This window comes from Rhinopithecus roxellana, chromosome 12 (genome assembly GCF_007565055.1).
Source record: "Rhinopithecus roxellana isolate Shanxi Qingling chromosome 12, ASM756505v1, whole genome shotgun sequence".
Taxonomy (NCBI): domain Eukaryota; kingdom Metazoa; phylum Chordata; class Mammalia; order Primates; family Cercopithecidae; genus Rhinopithecus; species Rhinopithecus roxellana.
Genome location: NC_044560.1, coordinates 5915744 through 5936672, shown reverse-complemented (window position 1 = coordinate 5936672; position 20929 = coordinate 5915744). Strand labels below are relative to the sequence as shown.

Below are 20929 nucleotides of genomic sequence, written 5' to 3'. Positions count from 1 at the left end.
CCCAGCTTTCCACTCTGGCAGAGGGGGTGCGGTGGGGCATGGAAAAGCCCCAGGCCCTCCCTCATAGTCAGCCCTTCTCTTTTGCAGGGGGAGCTGATCACCTTCTATTACTATTGGAAGAAGACCCCCGAAGCAGCCAGCTCCCGAGCCCATCGTAGGCACCGCAGGCAGGCCGTGTTCAGGAGGATTAAGACTCGCACTGCGTCCACACCCGTCAACACACCCTCCAGACCCCCGTCCAGTGAATTCTGTGAGTAGGGGTCTTGGCACCACAGTGAGCGGAGGGGAGACTGTTCACAGGCAGCCTGTCCCACTCTGGGCCCATAGGAGCTGATGGCTCCAGGAAACATGAGTGGGTGTGCACCCGTGTTCCAGTGCATGTGTGAAGTCTGACCCAAATATAGGCCTATGGTGGGGGTGGGGAGCAGGGTGAGGATTCAGGAGAGACTTTAGAACATTATTTGTACATTTAAATATTTCTCATAAACTCGACATCATCTTAGGTTTTTACAAAAAATACACATCTTGGCCTGGGATGTTTTTGGCCTTTTCCCGGGGAGGTTTTTCCATTTGACAGATGATGTACTTGATGTCCTGTTTGAATTCTCATTGCACTTTTGGTTGTAATAAGATCAGATTAACACTTTCTTCTTTTTCCTCCTGCTTTACCAAGATCCTCTTTTTGGTCCCAGTATGATGTACAATCTAATGATGCTGGAGCCCACACCTTCTCACTCCTAAAAAACTGGGATGTAGCAAAAATGCCTCATAGCTCTGTCCTGGCCTGGGACGCTGAACCTGAGGGGCGCCTGTGTTGCTCATGCAGGCGACCAGAAATCACCTAGCAGGACTGGTGGGGGACACTCGGTGAAGATGGAATTTCTCAGGATTGCCTGGACGTATTAGGGAGGGGGGCAGCATGGGCGCACTTGTCCCAGTTCAGACTCACCCGTTACGGGCATCAGTGACAGGGCAGGCCCTTAAGTATGGCCCCTCACGCACAAGCCCTCTGTTCTGGTGACTGACACTGCGGAGCTCAAAGTGGTCCTTTACAGACACTGTCCCACCTCAGCTTGTGCATCCAGCCACTCTGGCTGGTGGCCAGAGCCTGCAGCAAGCCAGAGGTCACAGGGGACCCCCCCCCCGCCCTGGCTGAGAATAATGGTGTCTTCCCCCACCCTCACTATGTGCCTGCCTCGCCCAGTGGACCTGAGTTCAGCCAGTGAAGATGACTTCGACAGTGAGGACAGCGAGCAGGAGCTGAAGGGGTACGCCTGCCGCCACTGCTTCACCACCAGTAAGTGGCCTCGTCACGCCCCTGGGCTGGGGAGGGGGCACAAGCACTTCTGTGTTCTGAACATTTCATGCATCCATCTGGAAACCTGCCAGGGACAGTACTGGATTTGACATTTGCATTGTGCTTCGGGATTCGAGAAAGTTAGAAATGTTTAGTTTACTCCCCTGCTTGACAGTCGGTATGGAATACTGACTGGTGGGCAGGACAAGCTGAGTGGGATCGGGGGTTAACACTGTGGTTCCTAGGAGCTTGCTGCCAGCTTTTCCTGGGCACCCCAAGATGAAGTGGGCAGCAGATGCTTCTGAATCCCTCTCCTCCTGGCCCTGGGGGAGCAGGGCAGCACTAGCTCTGGGGTGTTGGGACCCAGGGCTGCATGGTGCTGGTGGCATCAAGTTTGGGTAGAGTCCACAGAAGGGCCCCTCTGCCCAGACATCCGCAGGGAGAGGGAGGGTTTCCAAGGCTGGCCCCCGCCACTTCCCTCCCACAGCTTCCAAAGATTGGCACCACGGAGGCCGGGAGAACATCCTGCTTTGCACCGACTGTCGCATCCACTTCAAGAAATACGGCGAGCTCCCACCCATTGAGAAGCCTGTGGACCCACCACCGTTTATGTTCAAACCCGTCAAGGAAGAGGATGATGGGCTCAGTGGGAAGCATAGCATGAGGACGCGGCGGAGTCGGGGCTCGGTGAGTCCCCTGGGGCCATGGGGCTCCTGGCAGCTTCCTCAGTTTCCTGGGATGTGTTGAGGCTTTGAGCCTTTGAGCCTGCCAGGGGGAGGAAGCGAAAGTCTTGTTTACCAAACAAAGCCCTGGAGGGGAGCTGCTTTGCCTGAGGCAAGGCAGTAGCTTGCCTGTGGGCTGAGAAGAGCGCGCTGTTCTCTCCTTCGAGGGGCCCCAGGGCGGCATGCTGCCCTGGGTTTTATAGCAAGCTCTTAGCTTCTGGCTCAGTGCAGGCTCTCCAAGGCCCTCGGAGCTTCTTGCGGTGTCAATTCCATTGTAGCAAATCTCTGCTATTTTAAATTTGCAGGCTCTTTTGTGTTAGGGTGTTTGTGGTTTTTTTTAAATGTTTGATCCCATTTTGGAAACTTGTGGTACATTTTTCTGCTCACTGCATAGCTCCTCCCATAGAGAGACTTTGTTTTCTAGGTTGGAAATGTGCCAGAGACTTTGGGAGAGGCTTTTTCTAGGTTTGGGGCTGAGGGTACTGACAGGGTCTTTCCCTTGAGCCTCCCCATGGCCCCTTCAGGCAGGTGGGTGGGACCTTCCTCTGCCCCTTGTATGCTGTCAGGGCTGGCCCACCCCCCGCTCACTCAGAAGGGAGCAGTCCACTAGCCAGAACCGTTGTCTCCTGATCTCTTCGGAGCTCTCATGGCTTTGCAGAAACATGCTGAAGCCCTCAGCGGCTTGGGGAGCTGAGCTGCTTTATTTGACAGCTTCATCTCTTTGGGTCACTCCCTGTCCTGTTAGATTAAATCCACAAGTGTTTGATTTCATTTGGTTTGGTTGGGAGAATGGACAATTATGAGTAATAAACAGAAAGGGTAGGGTGCTTTAAAGATGGCCCCAGTCAACTTTCTGCCGCTCAGAAAGCGTGGTTCATTTCCAGCACACGTTGTTCAGGACAGTCCCTTGGGATGAGTGCTTTAGGTTTGAGAGCCGCTTTCTGGCATGAGCCCACCCATTTCCCCACCTCTTCCCTGAGCTACACATGGACCTTCACGTAGCCAGCGATGGGCAGGGCAGCCTGTTGTTTGCCAAGGTCTGGGATTTGCTGAGAGGCTGGTAGGATGTGCTCTTCAGGCTCCTTCCTGTGGGTTGGGCTCAGGTGGGCCCACATGGGGACCGGGAATCTGTGTCATCAGTCTTTGGTTTGGGTGGGCAGATGTCGACACTACGCAGTGGTCGGAAGAAGCAGCCAGCCAGCCCTGATGGTCGCACCTCACCCATCAATGAAGACATCCGCTCCAGCGGCCGGAACTCCCCCAGCGCTGCCAGCACCTCCAGCAATGACAGTAAAGCAGAGACAGTGAAGAAGTCGGCCAAGGTCAGGTGCTGGGGGAATAGTAGGGGCCATTCTGTCCCTCCCTCCCATTAAAACTGGGTTGCTGGCGTTCGTGATCAGCTCCCTCAGACACAAGGATGCAGCTCAACATTGTCCTGGCCTGGGGGCTGTAGACTGAAGGCTGGAGGCCTAGAGAAAGGGGCTCCAGCACCAACCCTTGGGGGCCACCTCTGCCTCAAATTTCCCAAGTTCTCAAAGGTAGAGAGTGTGGGGAGTGGTTAGAACGGCTCCCTCCAGAGCCAAGTACAGTCCTCCCTCGGTATCTTCTGGAGGTTGGCTCCAGAGCCTTCACCGCCCAGGATACCAAAATCCACGGGTGCTCAAATCTCATATACGTTGACACAGTGTTTTGCACATAACCAATCACATCCTCCTGTAGACTCTAAATCATCCCTAGGTTACTTCTACTGCCCAGTACAATGTAAACGCAGTAAACAGTGGTTCCACTGCCTTAGTTAGGAGACAATGACAAGAAAACACTGTATGCATGTTCAGTATAGATGTAACCATCATAGTCCTGCCTACATTTTCAATCCACGGTTGCTTGAATCTGAGGATGCAAACCCACAGATGCGGAGGGCTGGCTGTCATTCCCACCCCCAGATACGTGTTCCTTCTTGGCCCTAGTTGACCCTTCTAGAGCTTTTTGCTCCTGGAGATGGAACTCAGAATGAGGGAGCAAAGTGTCTGTAAACTGTCGTCATTTCCCTGCTGAGGCTGATGGGATGGCCTCCCTTGGCCTGATTGCTCCTTGTGGGCTTTCCCCTGCAGAAGGTGAAGGAGGAAGCCTCTTCCCCTCTTAAGAGTACCAAACGCCAGCGGGAGAAGGTGGCCTCTGATACGGAGGAGGCTGACAGGACCAGCTCCAAGAAGACAAAAACGCAGGTGAGGTTGGCCGCTGAGCCTTGCTGAGTTAAGTTAATGCTTCTTCAGAAGCCCCCAGCCGGGGTTCTCCCTAGTCGGTGGCCATGCCCTGTCTCCTAGCGTGGGGCTAGAGTGGCCCTTGACACTGGCTGGGTTGGGGCACGACCTGTGGTCCTGGAGCCAAGCTTGCTGTGTGTCCGGCGCTGGCGGTACAGAGCAGACAGGGCTCTGCCCTCCTGGGACTTCCATCCTTCCCTTCTCTGACTTTAGGAGATCAGCCGGCCCAACTCGCCATCTGAAGGTGAGGGAGAGAGTTCAGACAGTCGCAGCGTCAACGATGAGGGTAGCAGTGACCCCAAAGACATCGACCAGGACAATCGCAGCACGTCCCCGAGCATCCCCAGCCCCCAGGACAATGAGAGTGACTCGGACTCGTCAGCCCAGCAGCAGATGCTGCAGGCCCAGCCCCCAGCCTTGCAGGCTCCCACTGGGGTCACCCCAGCTCCCTCCTCAGCTCCTCCAGGGACCCCTCAGCTGCCTGCGCCAGGGCCCACGCCCTCTGCCACTGCAGTTCCCCCGCAGGGCTCCCCCACGGCCTCCCAGGCCCCTAACCAGCCACAGGCTCCCACAGCACCTGTTCCGCACACCCACATCCAACAGGCACCGGCCCTGCACCCCCAGCGGCCGCCCTCGCCGCATCCCCCGCCACATCCCTCACCGCACCCCACTCTGCAGCCTCTGACTGGGTCGGCAGGCCAGCCCTCTGCACCCTCTCATGTCCAGCCCACCTTGCACGGTCAGGGCCCACCTGGCCCTCACAGTCTGCAGACGGGGCCCCTGCTGCAGCACCCAGGCCCCCCACAGCCCTTTGGCCTCCCTCCCCAGGCCTCCCAAGGCCAGGCCCCTCTGGGAGCCTCCCCAGCAGCAGCGCACCCTCACACCTCCCTGCAGCTGCCAGCCTCTCAGTCGGCACTGCAGTCCCAACAGCCTCCACGGGAGCAACCCCTGCCGCCAGCACCCTTGGCCATGCCCCACATCAAGCCCCCGCCCACCACTCCCATCCCCCAGCTGCCGGCGCCACAGGCCCACAAGCACCCTCCCCACCTCTCAGGGCCCTCGCCCTTCTCCATGAATGCCAACCTGCCGCCCCCTCCAGCCCTGAAGCCCCTGAGCTCCCTGTCAACACACCATCCCCCGTCGGCTCACCCCCCACCCCTGCAGCTCATGCCTCAGAGCCAGCCGTTGCCCTCCTCACCTGCCCAGCCCCCCGGGCTGACCCAGAGCCAGAACCTGCCCCCGCCTCCTGCCTCCCACCCCCCTACAGGCCTCCACCAGGTGGCCCCCCAACCCCCATTTGCTCAGCACCCCTTTGTCCCTGGAGGCCCTCCTCCCATCACCCCTCCGACCTGCCCCTCCACCTCGACCCCACCGGCGGGACCTGGCACCTCGGCCCAGCCACCCTGTTCTGCTGCGGTGGCTTCAGGAGGCAGCATAGCAGGGGGGTCATCCTGCCCACTCCCCACGGTCCAGATCAAGGAGGAGGCTCTGGACGACGCTGAGGAGCCTGAGAGCCCCCCTCCCCCACCAAGGAGCCCGTCCCCTGAGCCCACTGTGGTGGACACCCCCAGCCACGCCAGCCAGTCAGCTAGGTAAGCTTCCTAGAGCTCCGGGACAGGTCAGGCACAGGTGGGCTGGTGGGGGCAAGTTCTTGTGGGAGGGAGGGACAGGGTGGGTTTTGGCAGGAGCTCCCAGCAAGATCTGTGGCTTTTCTTAGGTTCTACAAACACCTGGACCGGGGCTACAACTCGTGTGCACGGACAGACCTGTACTTCATGCCTCTGGCCGGGTCCAAGCTGGCCAAGAAGAGGGAGGAGGCCATTGAGAAGGCCAAGCGCGAGGCTGAGCAGAAAGCCCGAGAGGAGCGAGAGCGGGAGAAGGAAAAGGAGAAGGAGCGGGAGCGGGAGCGAGAGCGGGAGCGCGAGGCAGAGCGGGCAGCTGTGAGTCCAGGGTTGGCGAGGTGTGAGGGGGGCGCTGGTCCGTCCTGCGCCTGGGAGCCACGCTGGGCCACCCAGCACTGCCCTTGGCTGCCTGACTCCGCCTCCTGGCAGCTAGAGGGTTGGGTGCTATTTACACTCTCTCTCCACGCCTGACGGGGGCTGCACGTCCCAAGCTGCCGGGGTAACTGCGCATGGCAGGTCTAGGCTGACTCCCAGCAGTAACTGGGCATCCTCCTGCCTGAGGGCCTTCGAGGAAAGGGCCTGTCCTTCCCCTGTAGCCTTTGGGTTCCTAATTTCTAAGTAATTTGAAGGAGCCAGGGAGAAGCACAAGGGGTGCCTTGAGAGAAGACCCGAGCACTCAGGCAGTAACCAGGCCTCGAGCGGCCTCTCCAGCTGTCCTGCCTTGTGGCCGCCTCATGGGCTGGGCGCTGTGGTGGTGGCCAGCTCTCTGCTGTCGTGGGGAGGAGAGGGCAGCCAACCCAGGAGGTGGCATGAGGGGCTCCCGGTGAGGTTCCTGGCCTGCTGGGCCCACTCACCCGTGCCCCCTGGCTGTCACTGCCAGACACACCCTCACACGTAGACACCTCACGCATGAGCTTTGTCTCACAGGGACACACTCCCATCTGGGCCTGAGGGGAGCTGCGGGCACAGATGAGCCCGACCCTGCAGGGCCTGGACTGCATCCTGGTGTCAGGCCAAGGCCAGGGCCGGGTCTCCGTGGAGGGACCAGGGTGGCCTGTCAAAGCAGAGCAGGCCAGGAGCAGGACCAGGTCCACCTCCGCATTGTGGGCCAAGCGGAGACCCCAGGCGCTCTGGGGGCCCCTCACGTTTTCTTTTCCTTCCGCAGAAGGCATCTAGCTCAGCGCATGAAGGTCGTCTCAGTGACCCCCAGCTCAGTGGTCCTGGCCACATGCGGCCATCCTTCGAGCCACCACCAACCACCATTGCTGCCGTGCCCCCCTACATCGGGCCTGACACACCTGCCCTTCGGACTCTGAGCGAGTACGCCCGGCCCCACGTCATGTCGCCCACCAACCGCAACCACCCCTTCTACATGCCCCTTAACCCCACGGACCCCCTGCTGGCCTACCACATGCCTGGCCTCTACAACGTCGACCCCACCATCCGCGAGCGGGAGCTCCGGGAGCGGGAGATCCGAGAGCGGGAGATCCGGGAGCGAGAGCTGCGGGAGAGGATGAAGCCGGGCTTCGAGGTGAAGCCCCCAGAGCTGGACCCCCTGCACCCAGCCGCCAACCCCATGGAGCACTTTGCCCGGCACAGCGCCCTCGCCATCCCCCCGACGGCCGGGCCCCACCCTTTTGCTTCTTTCCACCCGGGCCTGAACCCCTTGGAGAGGGAGAGACTGGCCCTGGCGGGCCCCCAGCTGCGGCCCGAGATGAGCTACCCTGACAGACTGGCAGCCGAGCGCATCCACGCAGAGCGCATGGCGTCACTGACCAGTGACCCCCTGGCCCGACTGCAGATGTTCAACGTGACTCCACACCATCACCAGCACTCACACATTCACTCCCACCTCCACCTCCACCAGCAGGACCCCCTCCACCAAGGTGCGTGCCCCGGCGTGGCAGGTGGGACAGAGGCACGGGGAGGGTTGCAGAGCCTGATGAGTGACAGTCACCATCCAGGAGCAGAAAGTGTTCTTTTCTGAACAGATTCCTCATTCTTGGCAGATCTTAGAAGAGCTCAGCATCCACTACCATCATGGTTTTGCTGTATCACAGTCTCTCCTTGGCCCCGCAGCTCTCCAGAACTGCAGGGCCTCAGACAGCTGCAGCACAGGGGTGAAGCCTGTGTTATCAGCCCTGTGCCTGGGATGGAGGGAAGTGGCCTAGGCCCACGGGGCAGGGTAAGGGCAGCACAGCAAGTGTTATGTGGCCTTTGGAGCCAAGGAACGTACAGATGAGGCACTGCACTACTCAGGGGTCACTTGGTGAGAATTAAAAGCATGGTCCTCTTCTCTTGAGGAGCGAGGCTGGGCAGGCCTCCTGCTGGCTTTGGCTGAGTTCTCCGAGCTGACCCACCTGGCCAGGGCTGCCCAGTCCTATCCACCCTGGGAGTAGGAGCTCCTGAAGGCTGCTCATTTACCAGCTGTGGGGAGGCTGCTCTGAGGCAGAGGTGAGATGGCGCAGGAGGGTGGCTACTGTGCTAGAAGGAGGCAGGTTCACCGCTCCATGGGACTTGGAGTACAGGTCCCGTGGTACAGCCTGTGTGCGGGGCCTCCTCACCAGCCACCCTCCAGTGTGGGGCAGGATGACTGAGAGGCCAGGGCCCAGAGGGAGGGCGGGGAGCCACCTTGCTTGGAGGCACCAGGCGCCTCCCCTGCCCCTGTACCCAGTCCTGGCATGGGAGAGCACTCACCATTGCCATCCTCATATCTGAAGCTCTGTTGGCACCTGGTGTAGACCTTACAAGCCTTGGTCTAACCAGTGTTGAGGATAGGTAGTCATTTGCTCATTCATGCATCATTCATTCAGCAAGTGTTTACTGAACCCCTGGGATGTGCCAGGCAGTTGTAGGTGCTGGCAGAACCCCTGTCCACATTTACCTTCCAGTTTGGGGAGATAGTTGAAAGATGTGTGCCAGGTTGTGAGAGGTGGAAAGTGCACGTTCTGGAAGAAAATAAATCCAGAAGAGGGAATCAGGAGAGCTGGGGGCAGGGGCAGTGTGGCAGTTTTGAGAAGGCTGTCAGGAGAGGCCCGCTGAGGAGGTGAAAGGGCAAGCTGTGGGAAACAGGGGCGAGAGCAGCCACAGAGGCCGAGGGGGGCTCCCAACCTTCCAGGGACCCCCGGGCAGCACGGCTGGAGGTGGCAACCCTGAAATCCCTGCCAGCGCCTGTGTTGGCTGGAGCTGGGGGATAGGAGGTGAGGGCAGGAGGTGGTGTGGTGAGGTCAGATCAAGGCAATGTTCTGAAGGGAGAGACGCAAGATTTGGTGCCAGCAGAGAAGAGAGGGCAGTGCCAGGCCGCCGGGTCCCCATTCTGCACCACTCGCTCTGCTGGCCTCCTTTGGGTTCTGCGAGTGAAAGGCAGGGAGACAGCCCTTGGCAGGGGGTGCCAGCCCAACACCTGCTGGGGCAAGGCTGTATGCTCCTGTGACCTGACAGGCAGAGGGCAGGCCCAGGTGGCTGACGAGAGGGACCCTGCTGATCCCGGATCCTTGACCAAACTGGACTAGGCTTGCCTGCTGGGGGCGCTCCACAAGGGGATGAGGAAGTACCTGCATCAGCGGTGGGCTCATCACTTCTCTCCGCCTCTGGAGCTGTTGTTGAAGATGGAAGCAGCCACTTTAGGGCAGGGCCACCTGCAACCAGGTGGTGCCTCCGGCCCTGGGGACCCGGAGCCAGCTTGGGCTAGGAGGGAGTCACGGCCATTCCAGCCAAGGGCGACAAACATCGCAGAGCCGCGCGCCGCCTCCATCTGGTCTTTTTGTCCTTTCTTTAGGTTCAGCAGGCCCCGTTCACCCGCTGGTCGACCCCCTGACTGCTGGCCCCCACCTGGCTCGCTTCCCCTACCCGCCTGGCACTCTCCCCAACCCTCTGCTTGGACAGCCCCCTCATGAGCACGAGATGCTTCGCCATCCAGTTTTCGGTAAGACTTCCCCTCTAGGAGGGGTGGGGAGGCCGTGTGAGTTGGGTTGGGGTCTGGTCTGCTGTCTTCATTCATTCATTCATTCATTCATTCATTCATTCATTCATGCGTTGAGCAGGCAGGTTCTTTCCCCCTGCATGCAGCGGGCCCATGGGGGAAATAAGCCTCCTGCACTCTGGGGGCTGCCTGGGGTAGGGGGTCATAAATGCATCAGCCTTGCTAAGAGCCAGGACTGCAGGACCAGTGAAAATAGCAGAGGGGGCTCATAGCAGGTCTCTGAAGGAGAAGCACTTGGGCTGAGGCCTGGAGCATGTGGAGGAGGGGCCAGAAGGGTCCAGGCAGAGGCTCCCAAGGGTACCTCCTGCCTCCCCAGAGGCTCTGCCTTCCGGCTGTCTGCGGAGTCTGGGAGGGGCTGGCTCCTGTGTCCATGCTGGCACTTCTCCTGTGCTCCTTGCCGTTTGCTGTTCCTGTGCTGCCCCGGTCTTGGCCAGTCCTCTGGCTATTTCTGTAGCGCAGGTTGTTTTGTGTTTGGCAGGCACCCCCTATCCCCGAGACCTGCCTGGGGCCATCCCACCCCCCATGTCAGCAGCCCACCAGCTGCAGGCCATGCACGCCCAGTCGGCTGAGCTGCAGAGACTGGCCATGGAGCAGCAGTGGCTGCATGGACATCCCCACATGCATGGTGGCCACCTACCAAGTCAGGAAGATTATTACAGGTGAGGCGGGGTGCTGGGAGGGAGTGGAGGGGGATCTGAGCCCAGGCTCCCACCAAACCCCCCATGTGCCCACGGTGCTTCTCCCGCAGTGCCCAGGGCCAGGCTCCTCCCCCTCGGCCTGCTGGGCCCTAGAGGGGACATGGCGGAACCACGGTGATGGGAGAAGGAGAGGAAGGGAGGTGTTGGGAGGGTAGGTCAGCTACACAGGAGGCTGCAGGCTTGGGGTTGGATTGCCTGGCTATTGCCTTTGGGGTTGCCCCCAGCCTGCCTGACTGCCTGCCTAGGCCTGAGACTAAATATGCTTTCCTGTTTTGTCTTTGCAGTCGACTGAAGAAAGAAGGTGACAAGCAGTTATAAGTTATTTATTTGTTAACGCTGGCTGTGGAAACCCCAGTTCTTGGGGGAAGAAACAGGACTTTTTACATACAATAGGAGCTGCAAAAGCAAAAAGAATATCTTCTAAAGATTTCTTTATATATTTAAAAACCCACAACTAAAAATATATCCACATAATAGTGTTCGTTTGTCGAGAGGATTTCCCGAGACTGGTTTGGATCTCCCTGCATGACAGTCCCCCAGAAACTTAGTGAGTCCTGGACTGGACTGAACATCCAGAAAGCTTCCCTGCAATCTTGGGGTTTGGCTTTAGTTTTCTTTTCCTTGATTTCTCAGTAGGTGCTAGAATCCAGTTCACACCCTTCACTGTGCGTGCAGACACACTGACACACTCCGCCACGAGTGCTCCAGAGCCCGCGAGGCTTGCAGATCGGTGGCATAGGAATTTGGAATCCAAGAGCTATAATTTTTAAAAAAATCTTTTATTTTAATACATTGTAGGAAATCTTCATAATTTGAGAAAGTTCTGCAGCATGGCTTTTTACGTCTGTAAATAAATAATTTTAGAACAGCCTTTTTTTTCTTCCATAAACTACTATTGTGATCTATTTTTTCCAGCCATGTCACTAATTGTGAATTCCTACCAACTATTGACAGAATACAGAGTTGATTTTTTAATAAAAAGTTATATATAATTATCCCTTTAATTAAAGGGAGCAAAGGGGCGTTCCACATGGACAGAGAGGCTTGGGCCGAGGCCTGGTCACAGCAGCGAGCATCCAGGGTTTGCAGGGACGATGTTACAGACTCTCTGTTTTGCTGCCTTGCGTTTCACTTGTGTCTGCTCCTAGCCTGTGCTCTGCCAGCAGCGCAGACTTCTGCTCCATCAGACCTCTTCCATTTTGCACAGGGAGTGCGGGAGGTGAATGTTCACTTTCTGTTCTCCGGTGTCACTGTTCTGTTTCCACGAGATGGAAAGCGCATGGGCCTGTGTCCGTTGTAGATTTCCTTCTAGATTTCTATGTACACACACTTGATTGTTGTGGATGAATGTCTTTTTTAATATTCCAAAAATTTCATCATCTAAGAAATTCAAGAAAATGATTCCATACAAATAACTCAGCACACGAGCAACCCAGGGCGTATGCCTGCCAAAGGGATCTACTAGAAGGCTGCCCTCTCATGCTCATTGTCATTTGGATGTTGTGATGAGGACGGCCTCGTCATTCTTGCCGCAGACTGAGGCCACTTTTGAGCCAGGGAGATCCTGGAGTTAAGACAGGTATTGGGGGCAGTCTGTATTTTACCCTAGGAGCAGGTCTGTTTGTGACCTCACCCCGCACTGGTAAACCATTTGAGTCCCACTCTTCATCCTGGAAGTGGGAACTGGAGTCCCACCCACAAATGTGTAGTCAGAAAGCCGGCTTTGTGGGGGCCGCTTCTTAGGAGGCCAGGCCCTTCTGAGCAGAACAGTCCTGGAGAGAGCCCGCCCTCCTTTCCAGGGTGCAGCCGTAATGCACTTTCTCCCAGGCTGAGTGCAGGCTCTTCGGGGTTGTCTCCCCTCTGTCAGCCCTGCTTCCTGCCAGGACATGTCCTCTTCCGATCTTTTTCTCTCAGACACTTGACAGCTCTTCTGCCATTTGTGCTGGTCCCATCCCAAGAATTGTAGGACAAAAAGAGACCACACTGGGTCAGAGGACACAAAGGCCACCTAGGACCCAGGCTGCAGAGGGAGCAGGAAGAGAGGCTGATAGTTTGATCCAGAAACGAGCAGATACTAGCTCAGATTCAGGTTCTGGAGTCAAGTAGGGGCATTTCCAGTTTCTTTTAAAAACCATGTTTGGTTTCAGTTGGGATAGGATTGTTTTGTCTGTTGAAAATGTTTCTAGGTTTTTTTTTTTCCTTCCATTTTTCTCTCATTCCATTTCTGCCTTAACTTTAGTTTCTTCGCGGGGAGGAAAGCTCACACCTTCTGTCCTGGGACTTCAGACCACATTGGCTTGGAGGCTCGTCTCCTCCTGGGGTGGGGACAGGCTCTCGCGGCGGGCTTGTTCCCATGGCTCTGAGTGAGGCCACTTCCTGCTGGACTGCCAGACTCCTGCATCCAGGCCCCCACCTTCTCGGCTTTTGGGTTTTCTGTCTGTCTTTTTGGTAGAACACAACATCTACCGTTCAGTGAAACCTTCTTTATCTCCTCCTCTGTCATCCGTTTTTCCAAAGAATGAAGAGTCGAGTCCTCTGAGGTCTGTGCTTGAAAACTGTCTGAAGGTGTTCTCGTTAGGTTTGCTTTTCTCCCCGTATCCCAAGGCGAAGCACTGAGATTCTTCCATCTAAAAACCCTCGACCTGAAACCCTCACCTGGTCAGCTACAGTTTGTTTAGGAGGCCCTGACCTTCACAGTGTCTTTGAAGCCCAACCACTTGGTTTCCTTCAGATTTTCCTCCCTTTGTTCGGGGTTTGATTTGGCTCCTCTGTGTGTGTCCGTATCTTGTTCAGTGTCCACGAGGTTGAGCTTCACTCCACTGCGGCAGAGGCAGAGTGCACACTCGGATTTGCTACGTTTCTATATATCTTGAAGCTAAATGTATATATGAGTAGTTCGCCGTGAGATAACACAGTGTGAACAGTAGACACCCAGAAATCGTGACTTCTGTGTTCTCTCCATTTGAGTATTTTGTAATTTTTTTGAAATATTTGTGGACATAAATAAAACCAAGCTACACTACAACCCCTGGGTGTCTCCCATGCGCTGTCTCATTCCTGGAGAGTGGGCAGGGATCCTGGCTGTTGCCCCAGGTGGGGAAGGAGCAGAGGGAGAGTCGGCTGTTCCCTGCTACTCGGGACCCTGTTTGAGCGGCTTCCAGAAACGTCCTCTGTCTGGGAAGAGGCTTTCCCTGGTGAGGGTGCCATCTTTCTGTGGAGGCTCCCCAAGCAGCGGGATGGGCCCTAAGCAGGCATTGGCATTGGGACTAAAAGCATCTTCCCCTACCCCTCGCCATTGACCCCACACCTCTAATCTGTGGACGTTGCCAGCGTGTATGGGCGTGTGGCAGCCTCCCTGCTCAGGAGACGTCGGAGCCGCCCTCATCTGTCTCTCCCCAAGGCCTGCCAGTGCCCCCGCACCCCACCCTCCCGCCCAGCTCTAGAGTCGCGCTCAGGTGGCAGATGTATCCCAGTCCTAAGGGGCTCTGACCCTCCAAAGGGGCAGCAGGAGGCCTGCAGCATGTGGACATGGCCACACGGGCAGGCGTTGTTGGAATCTGCGCTGTGGCTTAAGAACCTGTCGAGGGCATTTTCCTGAAGCCTCAGGATTGTCCCCGGAAGTGTGTCCACCCCTTGTCATCTGGGATAGGGCCATGAGTTTCCAGATGTTTTGGGACATGGGAAGAGAACAGCCCAGAAAGCTGTTGGTAAACTGCCCTCAAACCAGGCAGGATCCGCCACGTGGTAAAGACTAGGGGAGCAGCAGACACCAGGCACTGCCTCACTCAGGATCTGAGAAAGCATTGCCATGCAAGGACCCGAGTGGCACACGCAGTGACGGTCCTCGAGGCGAACAGCAGGGGTCCTGCTCAGCATCATAGCTGACCGGGGCACAGCGACGGGCCTACAGGCCAGCCACGGGAGCCTCAGGTGGCTCTCAGTCCAGGTCTTGAGTGAGAGAATGGCACTGGGGTGGCTGGGAGAGGCTGGAATCCAGGTGCTGTCTTTGTGGATCTCTGGGACTGCCCCTTAGGAAGCTGCTGCGTTGAGCAGGTACAGGTCTGTGAAGTATAGATTTCAGGGTGGTCAAATGATTGGACCCAAGCGTCTTGAGCAGATAGTAGGTTGATGCTACAAGCCTCATCAGAGCTAGGCAGCTTCTCAGGCATGAACAGCTGTGGCCATTGTCACCACTCTGCCATGCACGCATGTGAGAAAGAGGGCTGGGAATGCTAACCAGACATCTGCTGGGTGGACAGGGTGGAGGGATATGGTGCTGTCCTCCAGCAGCACCCCCACGCTAGGCCCTCGCCTCTTGCTGCCCCAAGGCGTGCCCTCTGCCCCTTTGTTCCTGGAAATGCATCCTCAGCTTGGACATGGTGGCTCAGCAGCCCCGCTGGTTCCACTGCAGGTGGGCTAGGGAGATGGCACTTAGCAGGGCATGGTGTAAGTCCCAGGGCCTCAGCACAGTGTAGATGTGCCGCAGGGTGTATGGCTGCGTGGTTGATCAGTGTCCACGGTAAGTCTAAGGAGGGGAGACCTCACTTAGGCCTCACTTGGGTAAGACAAAATCACATATCTGAAGGGCAAGGATGCACCATGGAGAGATGAGCAGTGGCCTCCCACACACACACGGGATTGCAAGCTTCCAGGCCCTCAAAAATCAGCACTGGTGAGCTGTACAATTGTGGATGTGATCAGCTGGTGAATGGTGGCGGAGGTGGTCAGGGCCAGAGCCCTTCTGTGTGGAAACTGAGGAGACATGAGGACCCCTCATCTGAGCTAAGAGCCCTCACTAGTCCCAGCCTGACAACGCGGTGAGACCCAGGGCAGTGTGGCTGGGGGCCAGCACAGACCAGTGACCACCGTCAGCCTCACCTGAGCAGCCCAGAAGGCCAGGGTACATATCTGAACTCAGAGCTTTGAAATCAGAACCAGCTACCCAGACACGGGGGATGAAGCTGCCAGGCCCCAAGACCAGTGGAAAAGTCTGTCCTGCACTGGACCCCTGGGGTCCTTCCTGCTGCCCAGTGGAGACCCAGGAACAGCGGGGTCCTCGGCCTCCCTGCCTTCTCCTAGGGAAGGTCTGCCAGATGAGCCAGCCGGGGGAGGCAGCCGTGCACTTGCTCATCCAGCTGGACTGACGTGGCTGCAGGATGAAGCCAGTCCTTTCTGGTTCGGGAGGTTCCTGGACCTCCCATTGGAGGGCGGGGCCTGGCCGGAGCTGGCGTCCATCGTGGATCCCCAGGAGTTCAGGAACAGCCTCCTGCTCAGTCCCTGATGAGCTCCAGCCACGGATCCCTCACCGGGTCCTCTTGGAGGCGGCATTGTCGGCCTGTGGCAGTCTCGGTATCTCAGGTCCTTTCCCCGAATCCCTGCTGCGTTCCTAGCTGCCCTGGGATCCTTGGCAACTCAAGTTCTGGGCCCTGGTTCTCTGCTCCTCCAAGGTGGCTTCTCCAGTGGCTGCCTTTGCCAAGAGTGGTCATTGTTTCCTTTTGGCACCTTAGGGACCCAGACTGCAGAAGTCCCGCTCTATCTCCCGCAACCCAGCTCTGTGTGTGCACAGGCTCCCTTCTTAATGAACCAAGTTCTGTGTGGAAGGCCCTTGCTCTGTAGATATTGGATGGATGGATGGGTCCTGCTGGACGGACGGACGGGCGGGCAGGCCCTGCAGGGCAAGGTTCCTTGCTGCCAGTCCAGATGTGCTGTTGGGAAGTAGGTGTGAAGGACCAGATAGAAGGACCTTTTGGGTTGACTTAGGAAGGCATCCCAGGGATGCCTCTGCTGGGCACCTAGAGACCCTCCCTTCACATTCTCCTGACTGTGCCTGCCATGTTGGCCCTGCAGCCTCTCTGACCCCAGCCCTGGTTGACACCATCTTAGAAATGGGGAATTGGGCTTGGGGGATCGGCTTCGGTGAACCCCTAGGGTTTAAGTATCCATTGGAGTAAATTTGATTAAAAACAGGCCTTTAGGGCACCTTTTAGTTGTCCCAGAGAGGATTCCTGAGGCCATTTCTTGCCTATCCCACTGTTTTCTGGGCACCTGACCACCCAGCCCCGTCCATCCCCTTGGACCCTGCTGCTGGGCAGCCGTCAAAAGAGTCCGTTCCCGTTCTGGCCACCAGGTGGCAGTCGTTACAAGGTCCAGATGCTTTCCCTGGGCCTGCGGCCACCACAAGACCTGCAGCCCTCGCGGTAGGGGCGAGCCAAGGCCCCCTGGCGATGGTGGGGAAGGCTGGAGGGTTTGACAGTGAGCATTGTGTAAGAGATCCGACGTTTCCTGGAGGCAGGCGGCCAGATGGGTGGGTCAGAGATCAAGGGGCGACTGGACAGGCCCCAGCAGAGCAGGCTGGGAAGAGGGGGCTGAGTGTGGGCAGGTGAGGCTGATGGCTGTGGGCAGGTAGGCAGGGCGGCACGGCTGTTGAGAATGAGGGCAAAGGCCTTGTCTAGAGAACAGGAGGTTTCTTCTGTTCTCCGCTGCATCCCCCAGGGCTTGGGAGGTACCCAGTAGGAACTCAATGTTTCTTGTGTAGAAGAGAATCCCAGGATGGCATCAGCAGTGGATGACTTCCAAGAATCATGACTCCCATAACCATGCCTCCACTCCCTGAAAAGCCCCCTGAGCAGTTGCTGCGGGTCCTTGTGTGCCATGAAAGTACCAGTTCCAGACACCTGCTCCTTCCCTCTTCGGATGCCCTCCGCCCGCTCCCTGCTGAGGATGACACGTCACGTGCCACGCCCCCGAGTGGATTCTGCAGACACACTCCAAGCGAGTGCAGGGAGGGCCGGGACCGCCCAACTGCCAGGGGCCTAGGCAATTGTCAGTTCTTGCATATTCCAGGGAAACCACCTCTGTTCCCCCAGAAACCTGTAGCCCAGCCTGGTGAGTGTGGGAATGCCACCTTACCCTGTCCTGGTTCCCAAGGGAATGGTCCAGGGTTAGCCCAACAGCCTAGGGAGGTAGAAACACAAAACCCAGGGAGGCGATGACTTCTAGGGCAATTCCTTTGATGATGTTCAGTTTCCATGCTAAGTGCTGTGGGCAGCACTCGATGGCAGTTCTGAGTGGCATCAAGGAATGGGGGCCACTTTCCAAGTTTGCCGACAAGAAAGTCAGGAATGGCTTCAGGTCTTGGTGGCGCAGTTTTGGTTCTGAGTGGCCTGAGAAGCATGAGTCTTACGGAGCGCTGGCCGATAAAGCGAGAGGCCTTCTCCCGCTGTCCCCTCACCTCTGAATGGGATGAGAAGCTCCTTCCAAGCTGAGCTCTCTGGGGAGCGAGCCCAAGGCCTGCCTGCAGCAGCACAGTATCCAGGACACGGGGAAGGAAGCTGCCAGCCCTCAGGGGCTCGGCCGGCTCACAGTGCTCCTGAGGCGCTCAGCGGCATGAGGCTGGACTCAGACTCTCCGGGCTCAAACTCCACCCGGTTGTGACCTGGGCCAGGTACTGGGTGTGCTTGTCTCAGAATCCAGGTCTGTCAAATGCAGGAATGATGCCTCCTTCCCAGCAAGGTCGGAGAATAGATTAAGATTCATTCACACGCGACCGCGAGCATAGTGAGGACTTCACAAACAGCAAGCAGTGGGGACTACCCTCATCATCACAGCTTGAATTTATTTATTTATTTATATATATATTTTTTAGACAGAGTCTCACTCTGTTGCCCAGGCTGGAGTGCAGTGGCGCGATCTCAGCTCACTGCAACCTCCGCTGCCGGGTTTGAGTGATTCTCCCGCCTCAGCCTCCCAAGTAGCTGGGACTACAGGCGCCCACCACCACGCCCAGCTGATTTTTTGTATTTGTAGTAGAGATGGGATGTCACCGTGTTACCCAGGATGGTCTCGATCTCCTGACCTCATGATCCGCCCGCCTCGGCCTTCTAAAGTGCTGGGATTCCAGGCGTGAGCCACCGCGCCCGGCCCCCACAGCTTGATTTTTAAGTAGAGAGAAATCCTTCCTGAGATGTGGAAGTCAAACGAATGTGGCTCTCAGTGAGTCCCAGGCCTTGTGGTTTGGAGCCAGTGACTGCCCCCACTGCCATCTGCTAGGAACAGACCTGAAGGTCAAGGGCAGCTTTTTGGACCGAGGCTGAAGGCAGTACCCCCGCAGTTCAGGAGGCAGGGTAGGTTCTCAGAAAAGAGAGGCTGACAGGGACGAGCCCCACATGTAGAAGCAGTCTGTTTTATTAGAAAGTTCTAGGAAGAGGGCCTAGGATTTGACAAGCCAAGAGTAAGAGAGAAGCCCCTTATTCTTCATTTTGACCAGTTCTTGGCAAAGACAGCCCAGACCAGAGGACAGCCACCCAACACCACAATTTCTAGAAAGTCTGAAGCTCTTCCAAGCAACATAAATGTGGGGAGGATAAGTCTGCAGTTCCAGGAAAAGCAGGGGACTAACAGGGCCCAGGTCCATGGAGGCCCAATGGAGCTGTGTGACTTTGAAAAGCCACTAAACCTCTCTGTGCTTCAGCTATGCGTGTATCAGGGACCATGAGACCCACCTTGCTGAGCTCATGACCATGAAGGGTAAAGCAGCATCACATGAAAGCACAGGGAAAGAATCGCTGGCTCCAACCAGGATGGACTGAGCGGAGGAGGTGGCATTTCAGGCAGGTCTACATGGATGAATCAGATATTGATCGGCAGAGAAGAGGCGGACTTGGCCTGCAGGAAGATCCTAAACACAGACGCCAATTGCGGCCCGCAAGGGTTCTGTGCCTGTAGTACAGGGGGCTGGCAACATGGCGAGTGGCCGGCTCAGGAAGATGGGCTGGGCTCTGTTTGGCGGGAGGAATTTCCACCTGATTCCTTAGGCTCTGGGGAGCCAGGGTGGGTGTCATGGAAGACTGGAAGAGGGGATGGGCTCAGGCCTGTGTTTATAGCCCCCCAGCTTCAGGGTGGAAGATGGATGTGAGGGTAGACAGGAGGCCAGGAGTCCGGCAGGGGTGCAGAGAGGAGCGGTGGGGCTCCAGGAGGCAGCAGGCAGTGGCACTGAAGAAGGCTACGGCCCATGGGGGAGGCTGGGGCTCGCGTGGGAAGGTCATCACCAAGGTGGGGAGGCCGTGGTTGGGAGGGAGGCTGTGGCCCAGGTGGGGAGATAGCCTTTCTGCCTGGCCCTAACTGGTCACAGCAAGATGCTAAGACACTATCAGAAACCCCAGACTCCCCCAGGCTGGCAACAGGCCCCAGGTCCCCTGTCGTTTGTTTTGGATTTGTGGTCAGGGATGTCTTCTATGTCCCCAGAACACAGGGACCATGCAGTGAGGGAACTGGGGGCTGCACAATCCCAGGCCAGACCCAGCTTGGCGACAACAGGGACCTGGCTGTGACTCCTCGTGGCCATTAATTACCATGCAGGGAGGAGCCCTCCCAGGCCTCGGGGAAGGGGCTTCAGTGAGCTCGCGGGGTCAGGTGATGGAAGATGGTCAGAGGCCAGATGGCGAGGGACTGCCACACTCACGAGAGCTTTGCCAGGTCCATAAAGGGACACTGGGAGGCAGTGGGCATGGCCCGGGCAGACCCAGGCTCAGCAACACCTGCGCGCAGCAGGCACATGAGGTCCATCTGTGGAATGAACCCTTGGCGGATGGAGGGGGAAGAATGACCCGAACCTCGCCCTCCAGCCCCTAGTCCCTGCCTGTGGAGTCAAAGGGCAGGATGGGTGCTGACCAGTCACGTCGGCTCCAACCTCCTTGAGATTCCAACTTTTGGAATTTTACAATCCAAGCATCTTGGTGTCTGTGCTCCCTCGAACCTGTGAAACAAGTGCTCACCTCGGAGATCACTCCTTGGCTTCATCAGGGCACTGCTCAAATGGCACCTCACTAGTGAGGCCACCCAGCACGCCACTGCTGCCCCGTCCTCCTTCCCTGCACTTGCACTTGCGCTACACGGAGCCTCAGCGAGCCATGTGTCTCCCTTCCTCTCACATCAGTTCCAGCAGGGCAGAGTGGACACTCACAGCTGGATTCCTGGGCCAACCACTGTCTGTCACACCCAGGCACTCGCTGGATATCTGGAGGGTGGATGAGTGGATAAGAGGATGGATGGATGGATGGCTGGGTGGATGGATGGATGGATGGATGGATACATGGAGAAGTGGATATTTGGATGGGTGGATGGGTGAACATGTGGATGGATGGATATATGGGTGAGTGGATATTCGGATAGGTGGATAATAGTTGGATGAGTGGATGGATGGTCATGTGGATGGGTAGATGAGTAGATGTGTGGATGGATGGATATATGGATGAGTGGATATTTGGATGGGTAGATGGTGGATATGTGGATGGATGGATATATAGAGAAGTGGATATTTGGATGGGTAGATGGGTAGATGGATGGATA

At 57.1% G+C, this 20929-nt stretch overlaps 1 protein-coding gene across 2 annotated transcripts in view; it reads left to right on the top strand.

Moving 5' to 3' along the window:
* RERE (arginine-glutamic acid dipeptide repeats) overlaps positions 1 to 13607 on the top strand; it is a 72346-nt gene extending 58739 nt beyond the window's left edge. The window contains exons 3-13 of one of the 2 annotated variants that reach the window (XM_030942135.1): positions 88 to 250; positions 1205 to 1297; positions 1785 to 1984; positions 3180 to 3341; positions 4131 to 4244; positions 4494 to 5872; positions 5998 to 6220; positions 7068 to 7788; positions 9681 to 9827; positions 10363 to 10543; positions 10867 to 13607. In XM_030942135.1, coding sequence (XP_030797995.1) covers positions 1907 to 1984; positions 3180 to 3341; positions 4131 to 4244; positions 4494 to 5872; positions 5998 to 6220; positions 7068 to 7788; positions 9681 to 9827; positions 10363 to 10543; positions 10867 to 10900 — 3039 coding nt within the window. In that variant the 5' untranslated portion in view covers positions 88 to 250; positions 1205 to 1297; positions 1785 to 1906 and the 3' untranslated portion in view covers positions 10901 to 13607. The remainder of the gene's footprint in view (positions 1 to 87; positions 251 to 1204; positions 1298 to 1784; positions 1985 to 3179; positions 3342 to 4130; positions 4245 to 4493; positions 5873 to 5997; positions 6221 to 7067; positions 7789 to 9680; positions 9828 to 10362; positions 10544 to 10866) is intronic. The other variant, XM_030942134.1, reaches the window with a different exon arrangement.
* Positions 13608 to 20929: the final 7322 nt, after the last annotated feature.